Source organism: Melanotaenia boesemani, chromosome 18 (genome assembly GCF_017639745.1).
Source record: "Melanotaenia boesemani isolate fMelBoe1 chromosome 18, fMelBoe1.pri, whole genome shotgun sequence".
NCBI classification, from domain to species: domain Eukaryota; kingdom Metazoa; phylum Chordata; class Actinopteri; order Atheriniformes; family Melanotaeniidae; genus Melanotaenia; species Melanotaenia boesemani.
Window position 1 is genome coordinate 29,396,854 of NC_055699.1, and position 25,100 is coordinate 29,421,953.

Sequence of the window (25,100 nt, forward strand, 5' to 3'; positions counted from 1 at the left end):
CATGAGAGGGAGAAGGCTGGCATGACAACCAGCCGCCTCATTTATAAAACTGTGCATAGCAAAGCAAACTACAGGTGGCAAATTTCAGATTTATAAAAGCCTACGCACGCACTAATGCCTGTTATGTATCATTTATGTATATATTCATTCATTCATTCATTCATTCATTCATTCATTTATTCATCCATTTTCTACGCTTATCTGGGGTCAGGTCACATGAGCAGCTGCCTATATATATATATATATATATATATATATATATATATATATATATATATATATATATATATATATATATATATATATATATATATTATATATTATGGGCGCTGGGATAGGCTCCAGCTCACCCGCGACCCGAAATGGAATAAGCGGTCAAGATAATGGATGGATGGATATATTATGGGCCGACCAATTAATTGGCAGGCCGATATTAGCCCTTTTTAAAATAGCCAATATCGGCCGTTGTTTTGCCTATGATACACCGATTTATTCTTAATTTCTCATAAAACAGTAAATGCTGTCAAGTGTCGGAGTCTGCAGAATGATGTCCTTCTGACGTTTGTTCACTAAATGGAGCTCTGACTCCATTCAATCCAACAGTCATGCCCCTGTCTTTTCAACAGAGTTAGACAGTACAGCCAAGTTACATTAAAGCAGTGGGCTGAGTGGAGCTTGCTGACAGGTAAGTTTATAATAGCAATAAAATAATGACTCAGTATGTCTCCAGTTTCAGTTTAACTCTGTTTGCCATGTGTAATGATGAGTGACGCGAGCTTCACTGTCTCAGTCAGCTTTTTATTTATGCTGCATTGGTAAAGTTGAGCTAAATTAGCTTAAGGCACTCCCCGTTGTAATGTTCTGGCTAACTGCTGTAAGCAGACCTTTTATTTTGAAGTGTGGAACAGGATGTGCATGTAAAATGTTAGAGCATTGCAACGTTGACTTGTAGCCGTAGTAGCACATCAAGAGCATGCAATAAAGAACCGGCTGATGTCGGCAGTTCACACATGTCGTGTGGTTAAGTTATTTGTTAAAAAAACAGCCAGTCATAACACCCGTCTATGTTAGCAATAACATCGCTGTTGTTATCCCAATCTAGCATAGCATTAGCTAAGTAGACAAAAATAATGTAATTCTTATTCTGTCTGCTGCAGATTGAGGTGTATTTTAGGAGGAGAGATGTGAATGCAGAACAGAGGAGGTTTATTCACTGCAGCACCGAAAACTTAACATTATTAATATTAAAGCCTTAGTTTTACTTTGTCAGAAAATACTAACATGACAGTTCGTAACAGCGACTCTCTAGTGTTACAATTAGTGCTGAACCCTTTGTGACCATTATATATAAAATACAACTCCATCAAAGATAACATATTTAGACATTTGAGAAAAGCATATCTGGTTTTTATTTTGGTTCATATATGATATATGCGATGATATATTTCATTACAAAGAAAATGTTGGAGTAAAGAAAATGTAATTTAACATTGAAGGGCATCAGAAGGCTGCATAACTAATGTTTTGTTATATAAGGCATACACCTTATATATATTTTTCTACCTGTACTTTAGAAAATCAACCAATTAATTGGTAATCGGCCACAAAAAAATCCATCTCCAGCAATGTGGACCAAGCTCTGGCATCGGTTGTACAGGGACCAGACAGCTCGTACTCGCACAAGAGTCCTCAGGTGACATGGTCAAACACCTTCTCCAAGTCCACAAAGCATATGGTTGAGCAAACTCCCATGCCCCCTCCAAGACCCTGAAGAGGTAGCAGAGCTGGTCCACTGTTCCACAACCGGATGAAAACTACACTGCTCCTCCTCAATCTGAGGTTTGACTATCAGACGGACCCTCCTCTCCAGGACCCCAGAATAGACCTTACCAGGGAGGCTGAGGAGTGTGATCCCCCTGTAGTTGAAGCACATCTTCCAGTCCCCCTTTTGAAGAGGGGGACCACCACCCCAGTCTGCCAGTCCAGGGGAACTGTCCCCAATGTCCATGCGATGCTGCAGAGGCGTGTCAGCCAAGACATGCATATTCATTTAGAGGTCCCATATTATACATTTTTTAAAAAATTTTATATGGGTGTCAGAGGTCCAACAACTTTTTTTTCATTCCAAATGTGGCTCTAGTGAGCTCTACTGAGAACGGGCTGTTTCTGTTTCTGAACCTTTAAAGGTTCATTAGTGGTGCCTTTCCTCACCCCTCAATGGGAAAGAATCCGGCTTTTGCTGGCACCCACTCTGTGATTTTAGAGGGTAAGCTCAGCTAGCTGGGGGGGTAGGTCAATGACAGTATCCACTGCCGGGGGGAATGTTTTTTTCCCTTTCTGATGTGACAAGGGGAAAGATCTCAGATTCACCCGTTGGAGCACGCATTCGCCAAAAAGTGGAGCAAGCAAGTGAGGGATGTGACAGAATTTTCTAATTCTTGGGCCTCATACACAGGCTATGAGGACACATATGACCATTAGAAAACCTTTAGAAAGTGAATTTTGCACAATATGGGACCTTTAATTTTTTATTATTATTTATTTGTTTGTTTTTTCATTTATTAAATATTACATTCATTTTAGCTTATCATTTATTAAATTATTTATATTGCCAATTTATTCTCATTTATTTGGCTTATTAAATTATTAACTTATTTATTTTTGCTTATTTATCTATTCCTATTCATTCCTTATTAATTCATTATTCATTTATTTATTTTAGCAGTAAATAGGAAGCATGCTGTGTTACCTGTGTATTTCCTCCCAGGTAGGTAATGCTCTTTATGGCTCGTATTAGCTCTGCTCCGCTATGGTGCTGTCCTAGAGGTATCTCCAGTCGAGGTGTGTCGCTGTACTGGACCACACCCACCTATGACGGACACAGTCCAAAGAAAATTGTACAAAAGCCCAGAATACTCCTTTTTCTATGAAAAGATTGATTGAAAAAGGAAAATAATGCATAGTAGTGATTTAAAAAATCACAAGTACAGTTGTTAGAAACGTGCTTCGTGTGGTTTGAGTCAGTATGATGTGGACAGTATCACCTGTGTATAGAGAGGACTGATGTCAAACCGGCTGGTGATGTTGATAAGCCATTGTTTGGCTGTTTCAAAGTCAGAGATGCCAACACTCCAAGAACCATCAACAACATAAACCAGGTCATTTACAGCTGTGCTGCACCCTGTACACACACACACACACACATATGGACAGAGTAATAAAAAAGAACCTTATTATTATTATTATTTATTAAATCTTTTATTTATGCTATGTTCATACACGTAGCCACTTTGTTAATCTTGGAATTAACATTCTTGAGTTTGGCTACCTGCTCGAGAATCGTCCTCTGCAGCCTCCACAAGGGTCAGCAGCATTAAATTCCATATGGACCACAGCAGCATGGTTCTTCCGGTTCAACCTGTCTAAATCACAGCTGAAAACCAGATAAGCAAGTTATTAATCTGCTAAACACTTTCACATAACTTATTTTACTCAGAGAACATGTTTCCATATACATTTTTTTTAAATTGTCAATTAAATTCCTAATTTTTCCCAAAAAACTGTGTGATTTACAAAAGGCTGTGACTGTGCAGACAAATCTTTCTATATTAAAGCATTTAACTACCACTTGGTGGCAGTATTGGAAATGTGTGGAACAATCTAAGCTGCTCTCTGGTGTGTTGGTGCTTTAGGTTTGCTCTACTGAGGACAACACAGAGTACAGAGATCTGCTGTATGTTAGCTGAGGTCTGCCCCTCAGCCAATTTAGCATTTGACCAACACTTAATTGACATTAAGTCAAGGCATTGTGTTATTAGGTTTTTGGAGGACTAGACATCTGTCCATCTGTGTTGAGAATACGTCCAACTGCAGCTCACTGGATGTTTTCTCTTCTTCAGACCATTCTCTGTAAACCCTAGAGATGGTTGTGTGTGAAAATCCCAGTAAATCAAACACTCAGACCAAAACCATGCTATTTTCAAAGTCACTTAAATCCTCTTCCTTCCTCATTCTGATGCACCAGGGTAACCTTCAGACAATTTTCCCTGAAGCTTCATTTCCCTTCCTCTTCTTCCCAATCCACTACCAACAGAAAAGCATTGATAAGCCAAGACGGAAAATGGCTCATTCATTGCAAATAAACAATGTAGAAACAATACATTTATCCAGTCTTGTAGTTTCTTTTTGTATTTTGGTGTTCGAACTAATAATTCACACAAATCTGTCCAATGTGAGGAGCAGAAGAGATATCCAGCATGTTCTTACATCACTTGCTCTCATTGCTTCACTGGATTATTAATTTGTTTTCACACTGCAAGCAAGCCACACTCAGGCCTTGTCCACACGATGCAGGGTATCTCACAAAACGAAGATATTTTTCTACGATTCGGCCTGTCATCCACATGAAAACTGAGATTTATGTCATTAAAAACGATTCTTTTAAAAACCTCCGACCAAAGTGAAGATTTGCGAATACTCTGTTTGCGTGTGGTCATATACAACCAGGTTTTAGGTTTTGGGAACGTCACTGTGACAAAAATACTCTGACGTCACATGTGCAACCTTTGTTTAGAACAGCATGGATGTCCTCAAAACTGTGTTGGCCTTATCCATTCTCCAGGCGCTTTGTGTTTGTTTGTTTTTACAAGCTCAAATACTGCTCCACATAGACGACCACAGGCAAAGGACGAGATTAAGGACAGTTATTGTCAGCCACCTTAACAATTTTACGTCCAAGGATTAGGGTCGCTACTGCCACCTAAAGGTTTGGCATGCTTATGAATGTGCTTAACAACACAGTTATGCGGATAGGTGTAGATGGATTTTTTTTAAAAAAAACAAAGTTGTGTAGACTTTTGACTATACGGATATTCTGTTTTACAAAAACCCGGCTACGTGTGGACAAGGCGCAAGATTCAGTTGTAAGTGGACTGAGACCCCTGGTTTTGAAGCAGACCAGAGTTCCCTTTTTTGGTCAACACCAGAGTGTGAATGAGCATTCACACTGCTCTAAAAGAACTGCTCTAAATTAACCCTGCAACCCGTGGAAGCGGAGCAGTATGAATGCACCCTAAAAACCAACAATTACACACTCTTTATACACTGACCAGTTCTGCTGTTCTGGAATGACATGAACTTTATTCTTCAGGTCTCTTTTTTCTTTAAGAGATCTTTCATACCAATAACTGAGTAAATAAAAAAACAAATTCTTGAGAGACTGTCTGAAAATGTGTGCCAGTAACTTAATCTTCTTATGTCTCCTCACTCCTGGTGGCTTGTTTTTACTCTACTTTTCACTTTTGCTGTTTGGAGCCATGATGGATATGATGGGAAAGACAGCATGTCCTGTTAACATGGCGTAGAATTGGGTAGGGACAATGTTTCTCCTGTTTATCTGGGGTTAGGTTGCGGGGGCAGCTGCCTAAGCGTGGAAGCCCAGACTTCCCTCTTCCCGGCTACATTCCAGAGGTGTTTCCAGGCCAGCCGAAAGATATAGTCCATCCAGCGTGTCCTGGGTCTTCTCCGGGGCCTCCTCCCGGTGGGACGTGCCCAGAGCAACTCATCAGGGAGGCGTCCATGACCCACCTTATCTGGCTCCTCTCAGTGCGCAGAAACAGCAACTCTCATCTCCCGGATCACCGAGCTTCTCACCCTATCTCTAAGAGAGAGCCTGGCCACCCTGCAGAGAAAACTCTTTTTGACCGCTTGTATTCGCGTTTTCATTCTTTCAATCACTACCCACTAGTTTTCCAGCTGACCATGGTCTTGGATTTGGAGTTGCTGATTCTCATCCCAGCCGCTTCACATTTGGCTGCAAATCGCTCCAGCAAGAGCTGAAGATCACAGTTTGATGAAGCCAACAGAACCACATCATCTGCAAAGAGCAGAGACCCAATCCTGAGGCCACCTAACCGGATCCCCTCAATGCCTTGTCTGCCTCTAGAAGTTCTGTCCATAAAAGTTATGAACAGAATCAGTGACAAAGAGCAGCCTTGGCGGAGTCCAACCCTCACTGGAAACAAATCTGATTTACTGCCTGAAATTCAGACCAACTCTGGCACCGGTTGTACAGGGACCAGATAGCTCATACAAGGGGGTCTGGCACACCATACTCTGGGAGCACCCCCCACAAGAGTCCTCGAGGGACACAGTCAAACACATTCTCCAAGTCCACAAAGCACATGTAGCCTCCTCCAAGACCCTGAAGAGGTTGTGGAGCTGGTCCACCAGGACAAAAACCACACTGCTTCTCCTCAATCCGAGGTTCAACTATCCAACGGACCCTCCTCTCCAGGATCCCTGAATAGATCTTACCAGGGAGGTTGAGGAGTGTGATCCCCCTGTAGTTGGAGCACACCCACTGGTCCCCTTTTTTGAAGAGGAGGACCACCACCCCAGTCTGCCAGTCCGGAGGAACTGTCCCCAATGTCCATGCGATGCTGATGAGGCGTGTCAACCATACGTGGCACATGGCAACCAAGCTTTTAATACCTCAGTGACCTCGGCCCCAGAGATAGGCGGGACAGCATGTTGATGGAGCACTCCTTCCCCCTCCAGAGCCGCCAGATGGTGGACCAAAACCTTCTCAAAGCCATCTGGAAGTCATTCTCCATGGCCTCTCCAAACTCCTCCCATGTCCAAGTTTTTGCCTCAGTGACCACCAAAGCTGTGTTCCGCTTAGCCTTCTGATACCCATCAGCTGCTTCCGGAGTCCCACAGGCCGAAACGGCCCGATAGGACTCCTTCAGTTTGATGTCAACCCTCACTGCTGGTAGATTGGCTCTTTTAACGCACAAAAAGAAAGCCTGAACAGAGCTGCCCCCTTACCTTCCAGCCAATCACAGCTCTTAAATGAGACACATTGTTCACATTTGTGATTTCTGAGCTTCTAACACGCTCAGTGACACCGTAAATGTTCAGGATTATTATGGCGGTGGTATATTTTTTATTTATTTAATGTTTGGTAGCATTGTTAATCCAGAAGTATCTTTGTTATTTCATTAAGATTTTACTTTCTCATTTTACAATGATTTGGTATAACTGCTGTTGATATTGAGCTGTATCTGGAACATTAAGAAAACATTCAATTTTGTGCATCATTATGGACATTTTTGTCCATTTGGGCAATATTTATCTCTCAGTTTGGCCATCCTTTTGGCTGTTAGTGTATATGGCTTAATTCCCTGTAAGAAAGTCTCTTCACATATTTAGAATTCAACTTTGAATTTTTCTAATACTATTTTAAGCTCAGGCCTGAGACGGGACAGATAAAATTTTACTTTTTATCTACAAAATGAAACCCTAATTTTTGTCCTAAAAAGTGAGGATGAGAACAGTGACATCAAGTAATCAAAATACCATTTGAAGACATAAAATTATTAAAATTATTTCAATGTTTGGTAGTTGTGAGCAGGTCTGAAGGTTTTCCCATAAATTGTTGCTGAAATTAGCAGGAAAAAATATTAATAAAGTTTTATAGTACTTTTTTGGAAGCAGACATTTTTGTCTATAATAGCTTAGTAGTGAATTAAACTGTTGCTTGACGGTAAATAGTGAGTATTTACTTTGGAAGTAAAGACAACTTAAATGGCAAATATTGAAATGTTCTTCATTTGGAGCGGCCAAGAGGCTGTGGGTTTGGGGGGCAGCACAAAGCAGCCGCTCTGATATGAGAGGAGGGGAGACAGAAACAGAAACTTCAGGATTTCGGTGTGAATACAAATCAAATTAAAGCTGAGAGTCACTTTCAGCCCATATTGATGATATAAAAGCAAATAAAGAACAGCTATTATACCAACTTCCAAATATTCCTGGACCTAACCAGCACCAGGAGAGAGCAAATGAGCCGGACCATTATGAGACCAAACAAGAAAAACATCTCCATATGGTTTTATTCTCTACAACTTACTGAAGCTAAAATGAACACTCATAAATCAACGTCTGTGTTTTTCTTCTTCTCTGTTATCAATTCGCCTATTGTTCAGACTTCTCATGCAACTGAAATGCAAACAGGAAAGTGAACTCTTAATGGTCTTTCATTAATGGAACCGGCACAAGTTAATCCAAAAGTAATGTTACACTAATTTTCTTCCTCTGCTAGCTTCAAAATGTGTTGTGTTACACAAAGAGTGTGTTTAGAATAACACTATGTCACATGACAGAAGCCAGGTGAGAAAACAGCTGAAAATAAGCAAGCTTTTAGCTGCTGTTACATCACAGAAACCATCTACATTGTGTCCACATTGATGTTACATGTGATGTCTTGAACACTTACACATAAACATGTGAGAATTCAGTCCACATGTCTATAAACACGCTGTTTTGTAATATTGTTTTCCCATATACGCTATGAGATATAGGCCTGAAGAATCTTATGTGTCTTGTGAAATGACCACATGTGTGTCAGTTCTCCTCCTCCCTCGCTTCACTTTAAAATGATTTTGTGAGTTTTCGTGTTGTGTCATGCAGCACATAATGGCCTGCCAGTGCATTTTCTACACAGCTCTTCCTGTGTTCATTTAGCAGTGCAAACATGGCTCCACCAACCACAGGGCAGGGTCAGAGAAAATAACAGTGTGAGCAATATGCTGGATGGGACAACAGAATATAAATATGGTAGAGAGGCTGCAGCACACTGGTAGGCTTTAGAAGATCAGTGAGCTGCAGAGAGCACAGCCAACACAGCTTTTCATTTCCAAAGTTTCCTCCCAGTCCTGTCCTCTATATGTGACGCTGTTAGGAAAACCACATGGCACCAAGATGCAGCCTCTTCTGACTGGAATTCCTTTCTACCCAAAAGCAAACACCATTTAACACTGATCATCAACTACAGTACAAATCACTGAAAATTCACTGTCAACAGTTTACACATCAGTAAATAACTGATATACACTCCATTTAATTTATGTAAAATCCAACGGACCAATCACATGGCTGCAACTCAGTGCATGTAGTCGTGTGGACATGGGCAAGACGACCATGCTGACGTTCAGATTTACCATGAGAGTGAGAAAGAAAGGGGATTTAAGTGACTCTGAATGTGGCATGGTTGTTGGTCTAAGTATTTGAAAAAACTGCTGATATAATTGGATTTTCACACAAAAACATCTCTATTAATAATGTGCCACTCAATACTGAAATATCGATACCTCCAATATCAAATATTTATATTCTAGAATAGATTTCCATGTCAAAAAACAATATTTTAAAAATCTGGAGTAGATGCACAGCTCACAAAAATTTGGGGATATTCAACTTTTTGTATGATGTCAGAATAAATTTAAAATGTAACCTTTAAAGATGAACTTAATTAGACTTTCTCCAAATTTATTTGTACAGCTGTTCAATGCTGAACCTCTTCTTGATGAGGCCTTTTTTCTGCCTCCAGTTTGAAATGACATACCCAAAATAAATGAAGTATATCTTTACAACTACAAGGGCTTTATGAATAATCTTGGTCTCAAAAGAAAGCTGAGACATGTAAGATTACTATAAAAATGTTATAATAAAGATATGTGTCACTGTGTCAGAGTATGCACCTGGAACACCTTAACAGAAATTTCAATGGTTATCTACTCCTAAACGAAAACCACATTAAACCAGAGGATAGCAGCTCAGTTCATAGGAGTTAGTAGTTAGTAGAAGTAATCCTAGGAATGAGTAAGGTAATGCCTGATGAGGAACTGTGCCACAGTAAAAGTGAACCTGAGCAATTTTACTGATGTTTTATTAGAATTGTTTTGTTACTATGAATTATTTGAGAATTAGAAGAAATTACCATTGCATTATTCTCTTTAAATGCCCTTTCACATTTATGATGTATCATTGTAGCATGAACGTTTTCTAACTGCGTACTCTCTATAACATACATGATTCTTAAGACAAGTCTGCATGGGCTGCTGGGAAATCTGTGTGAAACTTTTCTAAATGATGCTCTTCAGCAGTCAGTGCTTTAAAATCCTGCAATTTTTGTTTAAAATGGGTTTGTATGGATAAACGGCGTGTTGTGGACCAACTATTTTACTGCAGCTTTGCAGATGTTACAGGAGTGTATTTGTTGCAGCATCATCTGCGTCTGGAGTGCAGTATGGCTCTAAAGATAAATTGTTCTGAAATAGGTGTTTACTGAATGATTATAGCCTGGAATGATATACATCATTCAAATCTCAAGAGTCTTAGCTTTCCAATGGTGTGTATAACATGTGTAGGTACTTGGAGTAAAATATATATTTATTTGTCGTGTCCCACCCACAGGACATCTGGTACCAGCAGTTTAACAGTTATTGTAACATGCGTGGGTGAATTAGACATGCAGCACATTGTGCCCTTAATGACCAAAAAGCCTCAGTAAAGCTTTCTGGAAACATGATTGAATTTAACGCCATAAATGTTCCCTTAAACTTGCTTGAAGGCAACAAACTCCAGCTGGCTTTGGCTGGAACGCTGTTTCGAAGTTTCTTGAAAGTTTATCTCTCTAGTAGAAGAGACAACATTTGTCTTTAAAGCAGAGAATGAAAAAAGCAGCAAAGCCAATTTATATGAGCTGAACTTTTCACAACATTGCAAAAACTGGTAAGTATATAGGAAGGTGTGTTTGGCTCACTCATTACTTTTCCTTCATCAGATCAAATTTATCTTTAAAAGGGGGCGTTGATGTTTTTTGTGGGGAGAGTTTTGATGATTAATATCTCTACTGACCTATCAGGAAAAATGAGAGCTAGCTTCCAAATTCAGCTTAGCAACGCCAATGATGATCCAGAAGCAAGTAGACTACAAAATAATATGTTGTAGGAAGAGAGCACACTCAGTCCTAAAACTTTTCTTCTTTATGTAAGGAGTAGAGTTTAGCAGCATTTTTCCAGCTTGAAAATAACTTTCGACCACAGAACAGCAAATGAAAGACAAATTTTATGATTGTCTCTTTTTTTATGTTGTTTTTAAGTTTTTGTGTTTTTAAGTGTGATTCGTCAGGGTGGGAATGCTCGGTAGAGGCTTTTAGCTGAGTTTCTTTGGTCATTTTGGTTAAAGTTCAAATTTCAAGTTCAAATTTATTTATTTATTTATTTTTTTTTTTTTTAACTTGTCCTGTCCAGCATGGAAGTAGCAGAATAATGGTCTGACTGCTGTGTTGTGCTGTACGAATTTGCTTTGCCAAGGGGAGCTTTATGGGTGTAAGGCTCCTCTTGATAATCAGAATTTTTTTTAAACTATGGAATCTATGTAATCTTGCTGGATCTGATCAGAGGGGACTGAAAAACGGTGAATAATGATGAAAAGTAAAAAGGTAAGTAGACAATAGAAAGAGGAGACAAAGATACAGTAGATAGAAGCAACAACCCTTTAATCCATCAGACAAGCAGCTGCTACACCTGTACAGAAACCTACAGCTTTTACAGGTAAACTAAGCTGACAATCATCATATATATCCAAGACAGCAACTACAACAAGTATCACAACAACAACCAAACTACCAGAAACACACACACATAAACCTACAGGACAACTCAGTGACTGTGTCAGCATGCAGAGGATGAGGAATGATCAGAGATGAGTGTGATTATGCAAATGTGACCACACCTCTACAGCGGCTAAAAGCAGACTAGGGCCCAGAGGCCTGGGCAATCAGCAGCAATCCCAGAGCACAAACCCAAGCCACCCCATCACAAAGACTAACCCGGACCCACCCAGAGGACGGCAGAGGAAGGCCCCAGCTAGAGCCCCCCGCAGTCACAGGGCACAGGCCATCCAGGGCAGCCAGAGCAAAGCGCCCAGAGCCCCAAGAGCCCAGAGGCGTCCCTACCCCCATCCCCCTCCACCACATACACACACAAACAAAAGGCAGAGGGCCTGCACCAGCCTAGGAGCACCTGGACCCCCCAGACAAACACCCGGCGTGGGCCAGCACCCGCCCCAGTGTTCCAGCCACACACCTCGTGTACCAGGGCACCATCGGCCACTCTCCCATCCTCCTAGACCCTCCCCCCTTCCTTCTCCCCACCAAACACCTTATCCTGCCCCATATTTGAAGCAAGCTTCCCTCTAGAAGGTGAGCAGCTGGTGGCAGTGGTCACCCCTGTTCCCCAAGAGAGTGGTCACCCCTGTTCCCCAGGAGCAGCCACCCCCCACAACCAGGCCGCACAGGGACCACATCCAATGAGCCAAACCCAAACCCCAGAAGGCACCCACCCACTACATGCTTAGGGTGGAAGGAGGGGGGTGGTTCAATAAAAATAGCAAAAAGTGACAGAGAAAGCGGGCAGCCCTGCCTGGTGCCTCACTGCAAACAGAAGTTTGGAGAAGTTTAAACATTGGTCCTCACACATACATTTGGGTTGTTCCATAATATTTTATCCAGTCTATGAAAGATGACCCAAACACAAGTTTGTTTAATGTTGCAAATAAAAATGTCCAGTTTATTTAGTCAAATGCTTTTTCTGCATTTAAAGAAACGAGTGTGGATTCCAGATTATGTAGAGTAGAATAATCTATGATGTTAATTAATCTGCTCATATTAGTAGAGGAATAAACCTTTAATACAATTAAAATAAATAAATTAAAATAAACCTTTAATGAAGCCTGTTTGGTCAGGATGTATTATTAGAGGGGTTATTTTTTCTATCCTTCTGGCCAGAGCTTGGTGATTATTTTAGGATCTACATTTATTAATGAAATTGGACGATAACTGGATGAAGGTGTTTGGTCTTTTCCTGGTTTTAATATGTTAGGAAAAACAGACTCTCAGATTGGGGACAAGAAAAAGATGTTTACTGCAACTGCAGGAGATCACACAAAGTTTGGTCACTCAGATTGACAGACAACTGGCTTGTAGCTCAGGTCACATGCTTTATATAGCCCAACCCCCCTGGGATCAGTTGTCTCACGCTTCCTCTGGTGCTGGACCCCTGGAGGGAGGTTCACGATGACCAGCCACAGAAGAAGGCAATAAAGTCCTTAGATATGTTTCTACAACTGTATTCACTCCCAAGGGCACTAAAGAAAACAGTGTCCTGTAAAAACAGTTCTGATCATAATCATTAATGACTAGCTGTGTCGCTCACAGATTTATCACAGTATCCTCAATAATCAATCTACAAGATTTTTCCATCATAATAGTAGTGTAATATTAGCTAAGGTCATATTTAAAAGTAATTTTTGTTTTTCCTTTATTTCGAATATCATATTGTAGAAAGTGGGTGCCAGCATTGTCCAGAATTCTTTGTAGAATTCTGCTGGATAACCATCTGGACCTGAACCATCTGGACCAGGCCCATCTGGACCTGGACCATCTAGACCTGATCCATCTGGACCTGGACCATCTAGACCTGAACCATCTGGACCAGGCCCATCTGGACCTGGACCATCTAGACCTGAACCATCTGGACCAGGACCATCTGGACCTGGAGCATTATCGTTGGGCATATGCTGGAGAGCTTCATGGAGTTTACCGACTGAAAGAGGTGCATACAAGGCCATTTTATTTTCATGTTTTCATTTTAGAAGATTTATGTTACTAAGACATTTATCAATATTGTCATCTGTTGTAGTTAGTTGTGATGTATAATGTTTTATAGAATTCTTTGAAAGTGTTATTTATCTTGTCAGGGTCGTGGCTGATGCTTCCTTCTGGATCTCTGACAGAGGAGATGGTTGTTTTCTCCTTGTTTGTTTTTAACTGATTAGCCAGGAACCTTCCAGATTTGTTGCCATGCTCAAAATTCTCCAAGCGAAGTCTTTGCACCAAGAACTGCATCTTTTTATCTATTATTTCATTAAGTTCAAGTTTAGCTTTCCTTATAGCATTTAGTGTGTGTTCTTCTGGGGAGACATGGTAAGGTCCTCTAGGGATTTAATTCTGAATTCTAACTGAGATTCTCAAAGTTTCCTTCTTTTTCTTATTAGAAGAGAAAGAAATTATTTTCCCTCTCATTACTGCTTTTCCTGTTTCCCAAAGAACACACACTGAAGTTTCTGGCAAGTCGTTATTTTCTAGATATAAGGACCATTTTTTTTAAAGTAGCTGATAAACTCAGGATCTTTAAGTAATGACGTATTAAATCTCCAGTTTCTAGTTGCTGGTTTATTGCTCTTACTTCTCAGAGTGAATGATACTGGTGCGTGATCACTAATGCTAATAGGATGGATTCTGATTTTACTCATCAGCGAGCTGCTAGTTAAGAAATAATCTAATCTAGAATAGGAATGGTGAACTGAAGAGAAGAAGGTGTATTCTCTTAGTGTGGGATGGTGAGAGCGCCAAGCATCACAGAGACCAAAATCCTTCATGTACTGTTTCACAGTTTCTGAGGATTTCCAGACTCGATAAGCTCCTGTGTTTCCGTGTTTGTACAATAAAATGTTAAAATCACCTCCTATAATTAGTGTGTTATCTGAGTGACCAGAGAGTGAGGCGAAGAGGGAGTGAAAGAAGGAGGGATCATCTACATTTGAACCATATATATGAACGAACTTAACATTTTGAATAGATAATGTAACTATTATAAATCTGCCTTCTGGATCGGTGATTGTGTTATCAATGTCAAAGTTTAAATTTATATTAATAAGAGTTGCTACTCCTCTTTGCCTGGAAATATAACAAGCTGAGTACACATGTGGAAACGGGGCTGTTGAAAGAAGATCTATTGTTGAGTTTAATAAATGAGTTTCCTGTAATATGACCATGTCTGTGTTCGTCTCCTGCAGCTGATTGAAAATCTTTAACTTTTTTTCCCTTGTACCAGCTCCACGCACATTCCAAGTCTTTTCATGATCCGACAACGGAAATTAAGCTACATGCACATTACTGAAGTGTGTGTGTGCATCCCCCTGCTTTTTCCGGTGCATGTGTGTCTGCCAGCTGAGTGCGCTACATGGATCTGTATATTAAATGTCTGCATGTGTGCTTGTGCTGTTCCCTCATACATTGCGTGTGTGTGTTCATGTGAATTGTTCAAAGTACATGAAAAGTATATAAAAGATGGGCGAAGCTTCTTTGACGTCACCCATAGGTTTCTGAAAAGCAAAAGTGAAGCTTGTTGGCCATTCCCACCGTCGCCATCTTGGTAGCGTCACGCATGTCGTTAGTCATGGAAAATCCAAAAGTGGTCAAAGAGGTGAAGCTGAGAGGGGGACTGTGAAGGTGGGGTGGATGATTGACACCCATCAAACTCTGAGCTGCCCGTAGCTAAGAGCTAACCAAGCTAACCCAGAGCTAACGGTAGCTAACCAGCTAACGGAGGTAGACAGGCTAAAGCTAAAGCGCGCTGTTAGCCGGCTAAAAACCGTGGTTGTGCTGCACTTTCCCTTCTTTCCGTGGATATTGGATACCTCTCAATTAAAAGGGCACGCCTCTAACTATTACGAATTTCAAGATTAAATAACATCCAAACGGATGAGTTTGGAAAAATTCACCCCCCTCACAGTTGTCATGAAGGTAAACGTGACCTAATAATCCTAAAATGTTTTTTGTACCAGGCTTTAAACATGTTTATTTATGCTGTGAAGTTGGTCTTTTTAGATCTATGGGGATTTGCTCTGTTTTGGTGCCAGCCCCTAGCGGATGAGGGGTGAACTGCAATTTTTTTGCACTTGCGCATAGGTTTTACATTTTACAGGCAGAGGTTGCTGCTTGGCGTGCACCGCAAGTCACATTTAATGACATGTGGGATTACTATTAACCCTGGTAGGGTGAGATGGAAGAAGAGTAAAAAGTGACAAGAGTGACAGTGCCAAAGGAAGTAACAAAAAAAAATCCTGTCTAGAGCAGTGTAGTGGAGACAGGCGATGGATTTACTGTTAACTAAATTATCTAGTTGGCAGTTTTATGAATATAACATGATCTAATAACCTGAAATCATAGGAAGATTAAAGAACAAATCAGAAGAGCCAAGGAGTGACGTTCAGGTCGCGGTACAGCTGTCCGTTAATGATTGATCCACTGCCACGAGCGCCTTCAGTGATGGATTTCCTCCTGCTAGGAAACAGGACTCTCCGTCGGTCCAGAATCTCTCTCGGATATTGCTCGTTTACTCCAAAGTTTGTTCCCTTCAGTTCGAGGCCCTGGTTCTTCACCTGCTCCTTCTGTTTGAAGCTGACGAACTTGGCTACAATAGGTCTTGGTCTTCTGGCACCAGGTTTCCTCCAGCCCAGACGATGGACTCTGTGAACGGAGTGTGTTTTTCACCCTTTCCGTGAGCTTCACATGAGTTTGGATGAAGTTTTTCATCGTGGTCTCAGGGTCCTTCTCTGTCTGCTCTGGAATCCCTGCAAATACCAGATTCTCTCTCATGCCTGCAGATTGATCACCGTTTCCTTTATCTTCTTATGTTCTGGCACCAGGGTTTCCACCTGCTTCTGACTGAATTCCAGTGATTCGAGTAACGCCTGGAACTCTTTGTGGAAAGAGCATGATTGGAGGTTAAGTGCATAATTTTACCATGCAGTCGACTTGTTGGAAGTATCTGCATTTGATGTGTTTTATCACTCATTTTTTCCGGTTTATTTGATGCGCCACCCATGTTTGTGCATTTTTAACCCTCTGGTGCATGAATTATTACAAAACAGTACCACATTTTTTAAATATAATATTTTACTTCTACAGAGATGCACATTGATGTTTTTCTGTTTTTTAATCTTATTTTAACTTTTACTCAGCGTATTGATTTTTCTATTTAATCTATGAAAATATTTATATAATAAGATCTTGTCATATTAATATCATGTAAATTTTCTATAAAAACACCTGGATCATTTTCTTGTCCTGTTTATCACTGAGGCAAACTTGGTAATTACAATGTGTGTATATATACTATATCAAATGTAGTTATTCTTTATGCGTGGCAGAGTATTGGTGACTCACTAATGTCCAATGAAGTTGCTAATGTACAATCCACACCTATGCATACATTTAAAAACAGCCTTTAAATATGTGTCCACTGTAGTGGACACTATGCATCAAAGGGTTAATATGCAGGTGCAACCCAACAGCACATTGACTTTATTTCTTTATGTCTTTATTTGACACTGGGGAGGCGATGGGTCACTCAAAATGATGGTGGCACATTGTGTCTCTGACTGCTCTTTCATCTTGTGCATCAGCAGGGTGTCAGGATGTTCATTATCAGCTGCATTCAGTGGCTGAGTCGGACATTGCTCTCCTCTCATTGTGGCGATGTTGTGGAGAATGACACATGCCACAATAATGTCACATGCCCTATCTGGGGCGACTCTGAGCCTACGAAGGCACTGGAAGCGGCCTTAAGCATCTCAATAGTTATCTCTACCCTGGCTCAAGCCCTGCAGTGGGCTAAGTTGTAACAATGCTCTGGATCAGGGTAAGGGGCCAGCAAATAAGGCTGGCAGGGGTACCCTCTGTCACCCAGCAGGTAACCATCAAACTCCTATAATACAGGATACAATATTACATTTTTTTGTTGTGATAGGTCAAACAAAATATTGATTTAAATGTATATAACTCACCACAGGCAACTCCAGCGCTTAGTGTACACTCAGGAAAGACTGGAGGGTCGTGCACAGACCCAGGCCACTTTGCTTCCACATTACTGATGATGTGGGCTGCATTACATATGATCTTCAAAGTGCAGAACAGTAATTAGCTGCAGTAGCTGTAATGTGAAGGATCTGGGATTTTAAAGACTACTATTTACCTGCACATTAATGCTGTGGATAGAATTCCTATTCACATAATCTCCTTCATCTACTGAAGGAGCTGTGATAGGAACCTGATTCCCAACTATGCAGCCAATCACACCCGGAAACCTAAAATATGTCAAATTAACTGATGCATTCCACACTTAAAAGAAAAATAAGTTCATTACTGCTTAGACAAATACCTGCAATTCTGTGGAATTTTTCTTTGATGTATATTGTGGGTCTGTGACTTGGGAAGAGTGACAGTTCTCACAGCTCGACAGACTGTTGCTTTTGAAATATGCTCAGTGTCCCCGATGTGGTAAAGAAAACTCCCGTTGGCAAAAAAGCGAAGTGCAACATAAAGAACTTGCTCCGAACTGTGGGCATGTCCACGATGTGTCATATGAGCAATATGAGGGCTGAGAATATTGTTCAGATACATGATCGATTGAGCAGAAAAACGGTAACATTCAAACAAATAATCATGAGGAAATGATAAAACATCCAAGCAGGGTCTGATCCCCTTTCCTGACGTAGATTTCTACAGAGTAATTGTGCTTTGATGTCAACTGGCTCTTCAAGAAAAGGACACCCCATATCTGACACTTCCTTCCGTCTGCAGGTTGGTTTCACGGAGTCTGTTGCCGCAGTAACTGAGACTGACGGGGCGGCATGGCTCAGTGGGTAGAGTGGTCGTCCTGTAACCTGGTTCAATCCTGGCCCGTCGAGCTCATGTCGAGGTGTCACTGAGCAAGACACCAAACCCCTAATTGCTCCTTATGGGTCGTGGTTGAGCACCTTGCATGGCAGCTTCCTCCATTAGTGTGTGAATGTGTGTGTGAATGGGTGAATGTGACGTATAATGAAAGTGCTTTGGATAAAAGCGTTATATAAGTACAGATCATTTACCATGACTCAGAGTTACACTGAACGTGCTTTGTGAAACAGAAAACCCAGTGTTTCCCTTAATTTGGAGTCAACTAACTCGGAGTTTTCACTAAACCCGCTTTCTGAAAAGGGGCAACCTGTAAAAACAAATTGCGATACCACCAGACTTAAGTTATAAACTCCACGAGAAGCGAGAAATTTGTTCTTGTTCTCGAAGCCATGAGAACACGGGTACTTCATTATTACAGCAGGGGGACGTCTGTGTTGTATGTGCAATAAACAGCTGACCGGGTTATTTAATATTTAACGAGGAGTTTCATCCGTGGCAGGGCGGGGTTGTGACGCAGGAAGCATCCTTGTCTTTAAATCCCACGTGTTTACATTTATGTAGTTTTCACCACCTCGATCCGCTGTTCATTAAAACTAACCGGTCAGCCTCACATCAGGAGAAATGCAGACGCCATACCTTTCACCTTCACTCTTTTCCACGTTAACCCCGCCCACCTGAAATGTCTGACCAATCATACAATACTTCTCAGAGCCCCAAAAGAAGAAAGTTACTATCCCCGTTCATGAGAGCAAAATGATGTAATTTTGTTCTCGTGGCCTCAAGAACAAAAAAAAATTCTCGCTTCTCACGAGTGTGTAAGATTATTGGTTCCTTGGCTAAATAACATCTTGTCTCCCACTGATTAGTCCAGCAGTGAGACACCTTCACCACTCAAAGAGCTATTTGGACATGTTTCCCACAGTAAAGAAAGCACTGGGAGCCACAAATCCCTTTTGACATTTAAAATGAAATAACACTTCATATAATGTTTTGTCCTTTGCCTTTATTTTATGTTTAAACAAAAAATAATATGTTTCATTTATTAAATCAATGAACGACTGCAGAGAAAACTACATTTCTGTATGCAACAAAAACATTTTAAACAATAAAAAAAGACGTTGGGTTGACGGTTACTTTCAAGGAAAATACCCAACATCTATTTGAGTCCTTGTATTTATGAAAAAAAACACAAACTTAAATTATCCACCGACAGCAAACCAAAAATTCCTTTCTCCGTCTGGCGCGTGCAGTCCACTGTCTACCCGAAAAATAAAAGGACAGTTTCACAGAACAATGAAAACATATGAATATATGCAACAGGCTATTAAAATATTTATTATACTTGGTTAATGTGATTTCTGCTCCTGAACCTCAGCGCACGGCGCTTTGCTGCACGCCGTCACCTTCGTCTTTACTCAGCACTGTAAGGCCTGGTGCACACATAAGGATTTTTTTAATCTTTTAAGATTTTATCTGGTCGAAACCTGAGTGTTTTGGTCTTCAAGCTTCTTAACTTTATTTTTACATTCTTCAACCTCTTCCACGTTAACCTGAACTACCTTTGCCTAGCAAGCATTGTGCCGCTCTGTCTAGCTTTTTAGGACATTTTGCACGAGCCCCTCAAAAGAAACACACATTCACTCAATCTGCCATCTTAACTCCCCCCACTAGCTAGTTTTAGCCAGAAGCTCCAGCAGTTTGAACAGAGTGAGTCACAGCAGGGACAGCGATCACATCAGCAAGAAACAAAAGAGCAAACCAAATCAGTTAAAAATAAGGTGAGATTATATCAGCGATGTTGCCTAAATGTGCAACGGGTAATAATAGGCACAGCTCAGGAGTTGCTGGGACATGGCCTGCACGCGTGTTCTGAACGGTCATGTTACATTTCACCTGACTTTTATATCACTGAAGTGAGACAGACGTCACAAAGCTGTGCTGGCAGATGTTTGTGGGACAGGCAAAATGTAAACAATGGACAAAACAATATAATGTAATTTGTCTGCTCTGATTGCACAATTTCAGAATCGGTACACACACATTGATTTGTATAGCAGCCATATTTACTTCTGTAAACAGTGTGGAGTGTGTGACGTCACATCTTCTGCACATGCATGTCCCTTCAGGGCCGCAGACTGTTCACGTTGGATTCTGAAGGTCATGTTAAATTATCATGTAAACAACCAAGCAAAAACAACAACAACAAAAAATCAGGAACAAGCATTAACACCTACAGTGTGAAGAAAGCCTTACCCTACATTATAACGGTGGGGGGCAGAAGGGAATCTGGATGGTCTCAGTTGATATGTGTTCTTGTGTGAGCAGCATGCACCTCACTTTGTGTTTTTCTAATACTTTATAGTTTCTGTTAACATGAGATTTATGCATTTCAGACAATATTCCACTAAGATATTACGTCTCTATCACAGCACTCAAAAACTGGACAAATTTTCTTTTTCCTCTTAAAATCATCTCTATGTCCATACCATCATGTTTCAGTCGCATATTTTAAAGCAAGTTATTCATTACAGGCAAACATTTGTACATGTTAGTTCCAAACTTGAATTCCTTTAAAACCTCACTCTACATTTGGCAAACCAGAAGTGCAGCTCAGTAACCGCATCAGCTGCCTTCACTGGCTGCAGCTTTCCGGGAGTTCAGATCGCCCTGCGGATGATGCAGAGAGCCGCTCTGGGACTGCCACATGATCCCAAAATGCACACATCCACTCTCCATCACACGGCGTTTTCTGGGTCATTTTAATCAGTGTCATTTCATACATTTACTCATGTAACTGCTTTCCAGAGGTTTTTCATGCTGTGCTTAGTTGATTTGTGTTAACAGCAAAAATATAGCCACATGTACTACCTGCACAGTCTGTAGGAACACGTTGTTATGCATTCAGGTATAACAGAAGTCGGCACACTTCTTATGAAAAAGGCCACAGATTATGCAACCAACATGAAGACACAGTAGAAACCCCTTGATGACAGGTAATCACTCCTAAGGACAGGCACCAAAATGATTAAACTTTCCATGATGAAATTATACCCTGCCTCATCCCACATCCATCTTTGAAACCATTCCACACACCTCCATCATTCCCAATTCATTCTGCACTTGGACATATAGCAATTAGAAGTTATTTCAGGCAACAAACTAAACTAACAGCATAACTCTGAAATGCCAAGAGTCACAGAAAGGGACTGCTCTAAAGCTAAGGAGCTCCCTGGCCCATAACCACAGAGCCTGATGTGTGCTGCTTTACTGTATATGTAGCTTCTCCACTCATCATCCTGCAGGCTGATAGTTGCTGCCAAAGCAACAGATGAAGCATTGTCTCATTTGTGGGTCTCCCCCTCCATAAAATCCAGTTGTATAACAATGAAACAGTGTTAATAGGGTCTTACCTTCCTCTGTCAGCAGCTGGAATCAGTGAGGGCTTCACTTTGCTTGCAGAAGGTGAAGAGAGACAAGTCCAGACTGCAGTGGCAGCTTCTGGTTGGCAGAGGGAGGGGGTGGGAGTGTCAGGGCAGCCTTTGAAAGTTGTGGCCAGCTACAGAAAGTGAAATAACATAGACCAATGTGAACGTATATTTAATGTGTAGTGACCACAGTGTAAAAATGAATAAACTAGACTCAGTCTTTTATAAAATTCAACATTACTCTCACTGTATAAAACAGAGAAAACACACTGCAGTTTTCAGCCACTGTGTGGGCTGAGAGTCCATCAGAGGCTCAAGAGGAAGACGTCCTGGTAGCTCTGCAAAAATTAGCTATCTTAATTCAAGGGGGAAAAAAACACTTAACTTGAGAAGATTAAGACTATAATCAAGTAAAGTAATCTGCCAGTGTAACAAGATAATAACACTTGGTAGGATTTCCTGAAATAAGAAAAAATCTCGGCATAAAGAGAAGTGAGAAATATATTAAGAAAAGTTGTGAAACACTCATTTCAAGTCCTTTGAGCTGAAAAAGAAACTAACCCGTCAATTCTTCGTTCAGTGCTGTTTCTCACTTTGACAGAAAATATCTTAAAACAACAAAACAAAATTCAAGAATTGTAATTAATAGTTTTTTCGTCTTATTTAAAACAAGGCAATGTGTTTTCATAATATAAAATAATGGATTAGATTTCTAAAGGGCAACTGTCCCACCCACCTAAAGAGCCTTACATTGGACTCATTACTCATTTATTCCACATGACACACACGCGTATATATATATATATATATATATATATATATATATATATATATATGCGTGTCTGCGTGTGTGTTTTAAGTTGTGTTAAGATGAGTGTTGATTGCCAACAATAATGTGGACGTCTGACTTAACACTGCCCCCTGCTGGAGGAACGGGACAACATTGACATACATTTGATGGGGAAGTGGCTGAAAAGGGTCACAGACGGCGGTAAAAAAAAAAATATATATATATATATATATATATATGTGTGTGTGTGTGTGCGTGTGTGTGTGTGTGTGTGTGTTTTCAGACCCTCAGTGTCTTCACTTTATTTCTAACTACATCATGCTGGTCTGGGTAAATAAAGCAGCTGAAATAACTGCTGAGTTTATGGCGGGTGGGGGTTTGATTGTAATTACGCATTTATCCTCCAGAGGGCAGTGTTGTCTAACTGATGATTAAATGTCAGCTGTCTTTTGAACACGTTTACATAAAAACTAAGATGTCTGATGCACCCTCTTTAACACGTTGAAAGAATCTAAATCTCATTAAATGTGGATATGAACATGTTTAGTCAAGTTAAGTTATACATAAAAGTCACTGATTTATCCATGTCGCAGCTCTTTAACTTAAAAAGCTCTGTTGCTTTGGTCCTATGTTTAGGATTATTTGTCAAATGAGCTGAAAAAACCATCAAATTTATACAATTAAGGATGGATATTATTTTAAATTGGTGCTAGAACACGAAACATTATTTTCAAACCCAAGAATTACATGTTATACTGCACCAGCTCCTTTGATGGTCTAAAGGATAGTGGCATTGTGTGGTTCTTGTACATGTGAAAGATTAATTTTCTATTATTATTTTCCACTGAATACAAGACAGAATATTACAAGCCATTCATTCATTTCTGGCTAACCCTTCAGTTAACTTTACTCTGGAAAAAGGCTGATACAGAAGTGGTGGTTGTCGTAGTAAAGCAGCAGAGCTTGAAGACTCGAAGAGCTGCTGTTAGAATTCAGTAAGTCATTTTTGTTTCTAAAAATAAATCTGTGTAATTAATGACAAATTCTGCCACAGTTAATTCAAATAACTAATTTTTTTCCATTAGTCAAAATTAAATCACACACAGCATGTCAAGACACGATAGAAACAAACAAACTGGGACAACAGAGCATTTCCCACATTTTACTTCACTTATGAAAATAAACCGTAATTTAGGAATATTTGGTTTGTAGAACTGCTTTAACAACAAGCCACAGTCCAGCAGATTAGAAAACCTTTTAGTGACTTTATGCACGGTCCAAGGTGAGAGTTGATAATGGAGAACACAGAATGTGTTCAAAAACACTTCGAAAGGAGCAGCAGCTCAGGTATGAGTATTTTATTTGTTTATGGTAAGATTGGTTCTGACTACTCCAGTAAGTCCTGCATTTATCTATTGGGAGAGTATAGAATAGAATAGCTTTGTATAAAAAGGAAGGATTAACAAACATTAGTCATGTCCTCATTTATCACATCTGTGTGCTGATATTTTACTGTTTCATGCATCATTTTAATAACCAATGGAGGTATAGTAGCATAATAATGAATTATTCGGGGAATACTTCAGGATCAGGAGGACTCGCCATGGCTAAACGGACTGGGTCGGTGTAATGTGAAAAGAGGGGATACTAAAACACCCTTTTTAAAAAGGTGGATGCCATTGTTGTTAAGGTGCAGTAAGCTGAAGAAATGCACGTTTTCTGTTTTCCTGCTGTCTGCTTTTCTTTGAGATATCAATTTTATGACTTTTTTAAATGTGATCTTCTGATTTTTTTTTAATTAGCTTAAAAATTTAGTTATTTAAATTAAAAATGAGTTATTCTGTGACAAAGAGAAATTGCGCATTTGTTAGGACATGTGGAGCTGTAGTGGATGAGTGGATGTCTTCTGTGTATAATGCATTAATCTTACCATGGTTTCATTACAAAACTCATTTATGAAGCAATGGAAGAAAAACAGCAGTTGTTTGTGTAGTTGGCAAAAGCGCTGATGGAGGCCTTCCCCATGTTACCACACAAGAGCTGTCCATAGACAATTGTCTCCATAATCTTACTTAATATACTTAATTCATCTTATCTGGCGTTTAATACACAAAATGTGAGGAAAATATGCATATTTTAGGTTTAACATACTACATGTTAATTTAATTAAATACTTTAAAAAAGGACCAGCACCACATCAATCAGAAGATTTTAATCTGTGGGTTAAAAAAAAAATCATAAGAGCCAGATGTGGATTACGCTGTAGGTGATCTTCAGTCTGACACCAAATAACTATATTTCTTTAAAGTTTATGGCTGACCTCAGCTGTCAAGCAAATGTAGGACATCTTCTTTAGCACAGTTTCCATTAATAATGTGTCACTTTTGAACTGCAGTGTGAACTAGATCATTTATTTCATGTAGGGTGAAAACAGATCCAAATTAAAGCTGAAAACTGCCAGTAGTGTGGATAAAATTAATACGAATCCACTAACAACCACCTGATGGCAGCAACGAGC

At 40.1% G+C, this 25,100-nt stretch overlaps 1 protein-coding gene across 2 annotated transcripts in view; it reads right to left on the reverse strand.

Annotated features, from left to right (window-relative positions):
• Window positions 1–21,826, reverse strand: part of si:dkey-225n22.4 (collagen alpha-1(XXI) chain) — a 99,964-nt gene extending 78,138 nt beyond the window's left edge. The window contains exons 1-4 of one of the 2 annotated variants that reach the window (XM_041968603.1): window positions 21,778–21,826; window positions 3,329–3,433; window positions 3,045–3,181; window positions 2,750–2,869 (exon numbers count right to left, since the gene is read on the reverse strand). In XM_041968603.1, the coding sequence (XP_041824537.1) occupies window positions 2,750–2,869; window positions 3,045–3,181; window positions 3,329–3,401 (330 nt within the window). In that variant the 5' untranslated portion in view covers window positions 3,402–3,433; window positions 21,778–21,826. Of the gene's footprint in view, window positions 1–2,749; window positions 2,870–3,044; window positions 3,182–3,328; window positions 3,434–5,108; window positions 5,143–21,777 lie in introns of those variants that run through there. The other variant, XM_041968604.1, reaches the window with a different exon arrangement.
• Window positions 21,827–25,100: the final 3,274 nt, after the last annotated feature.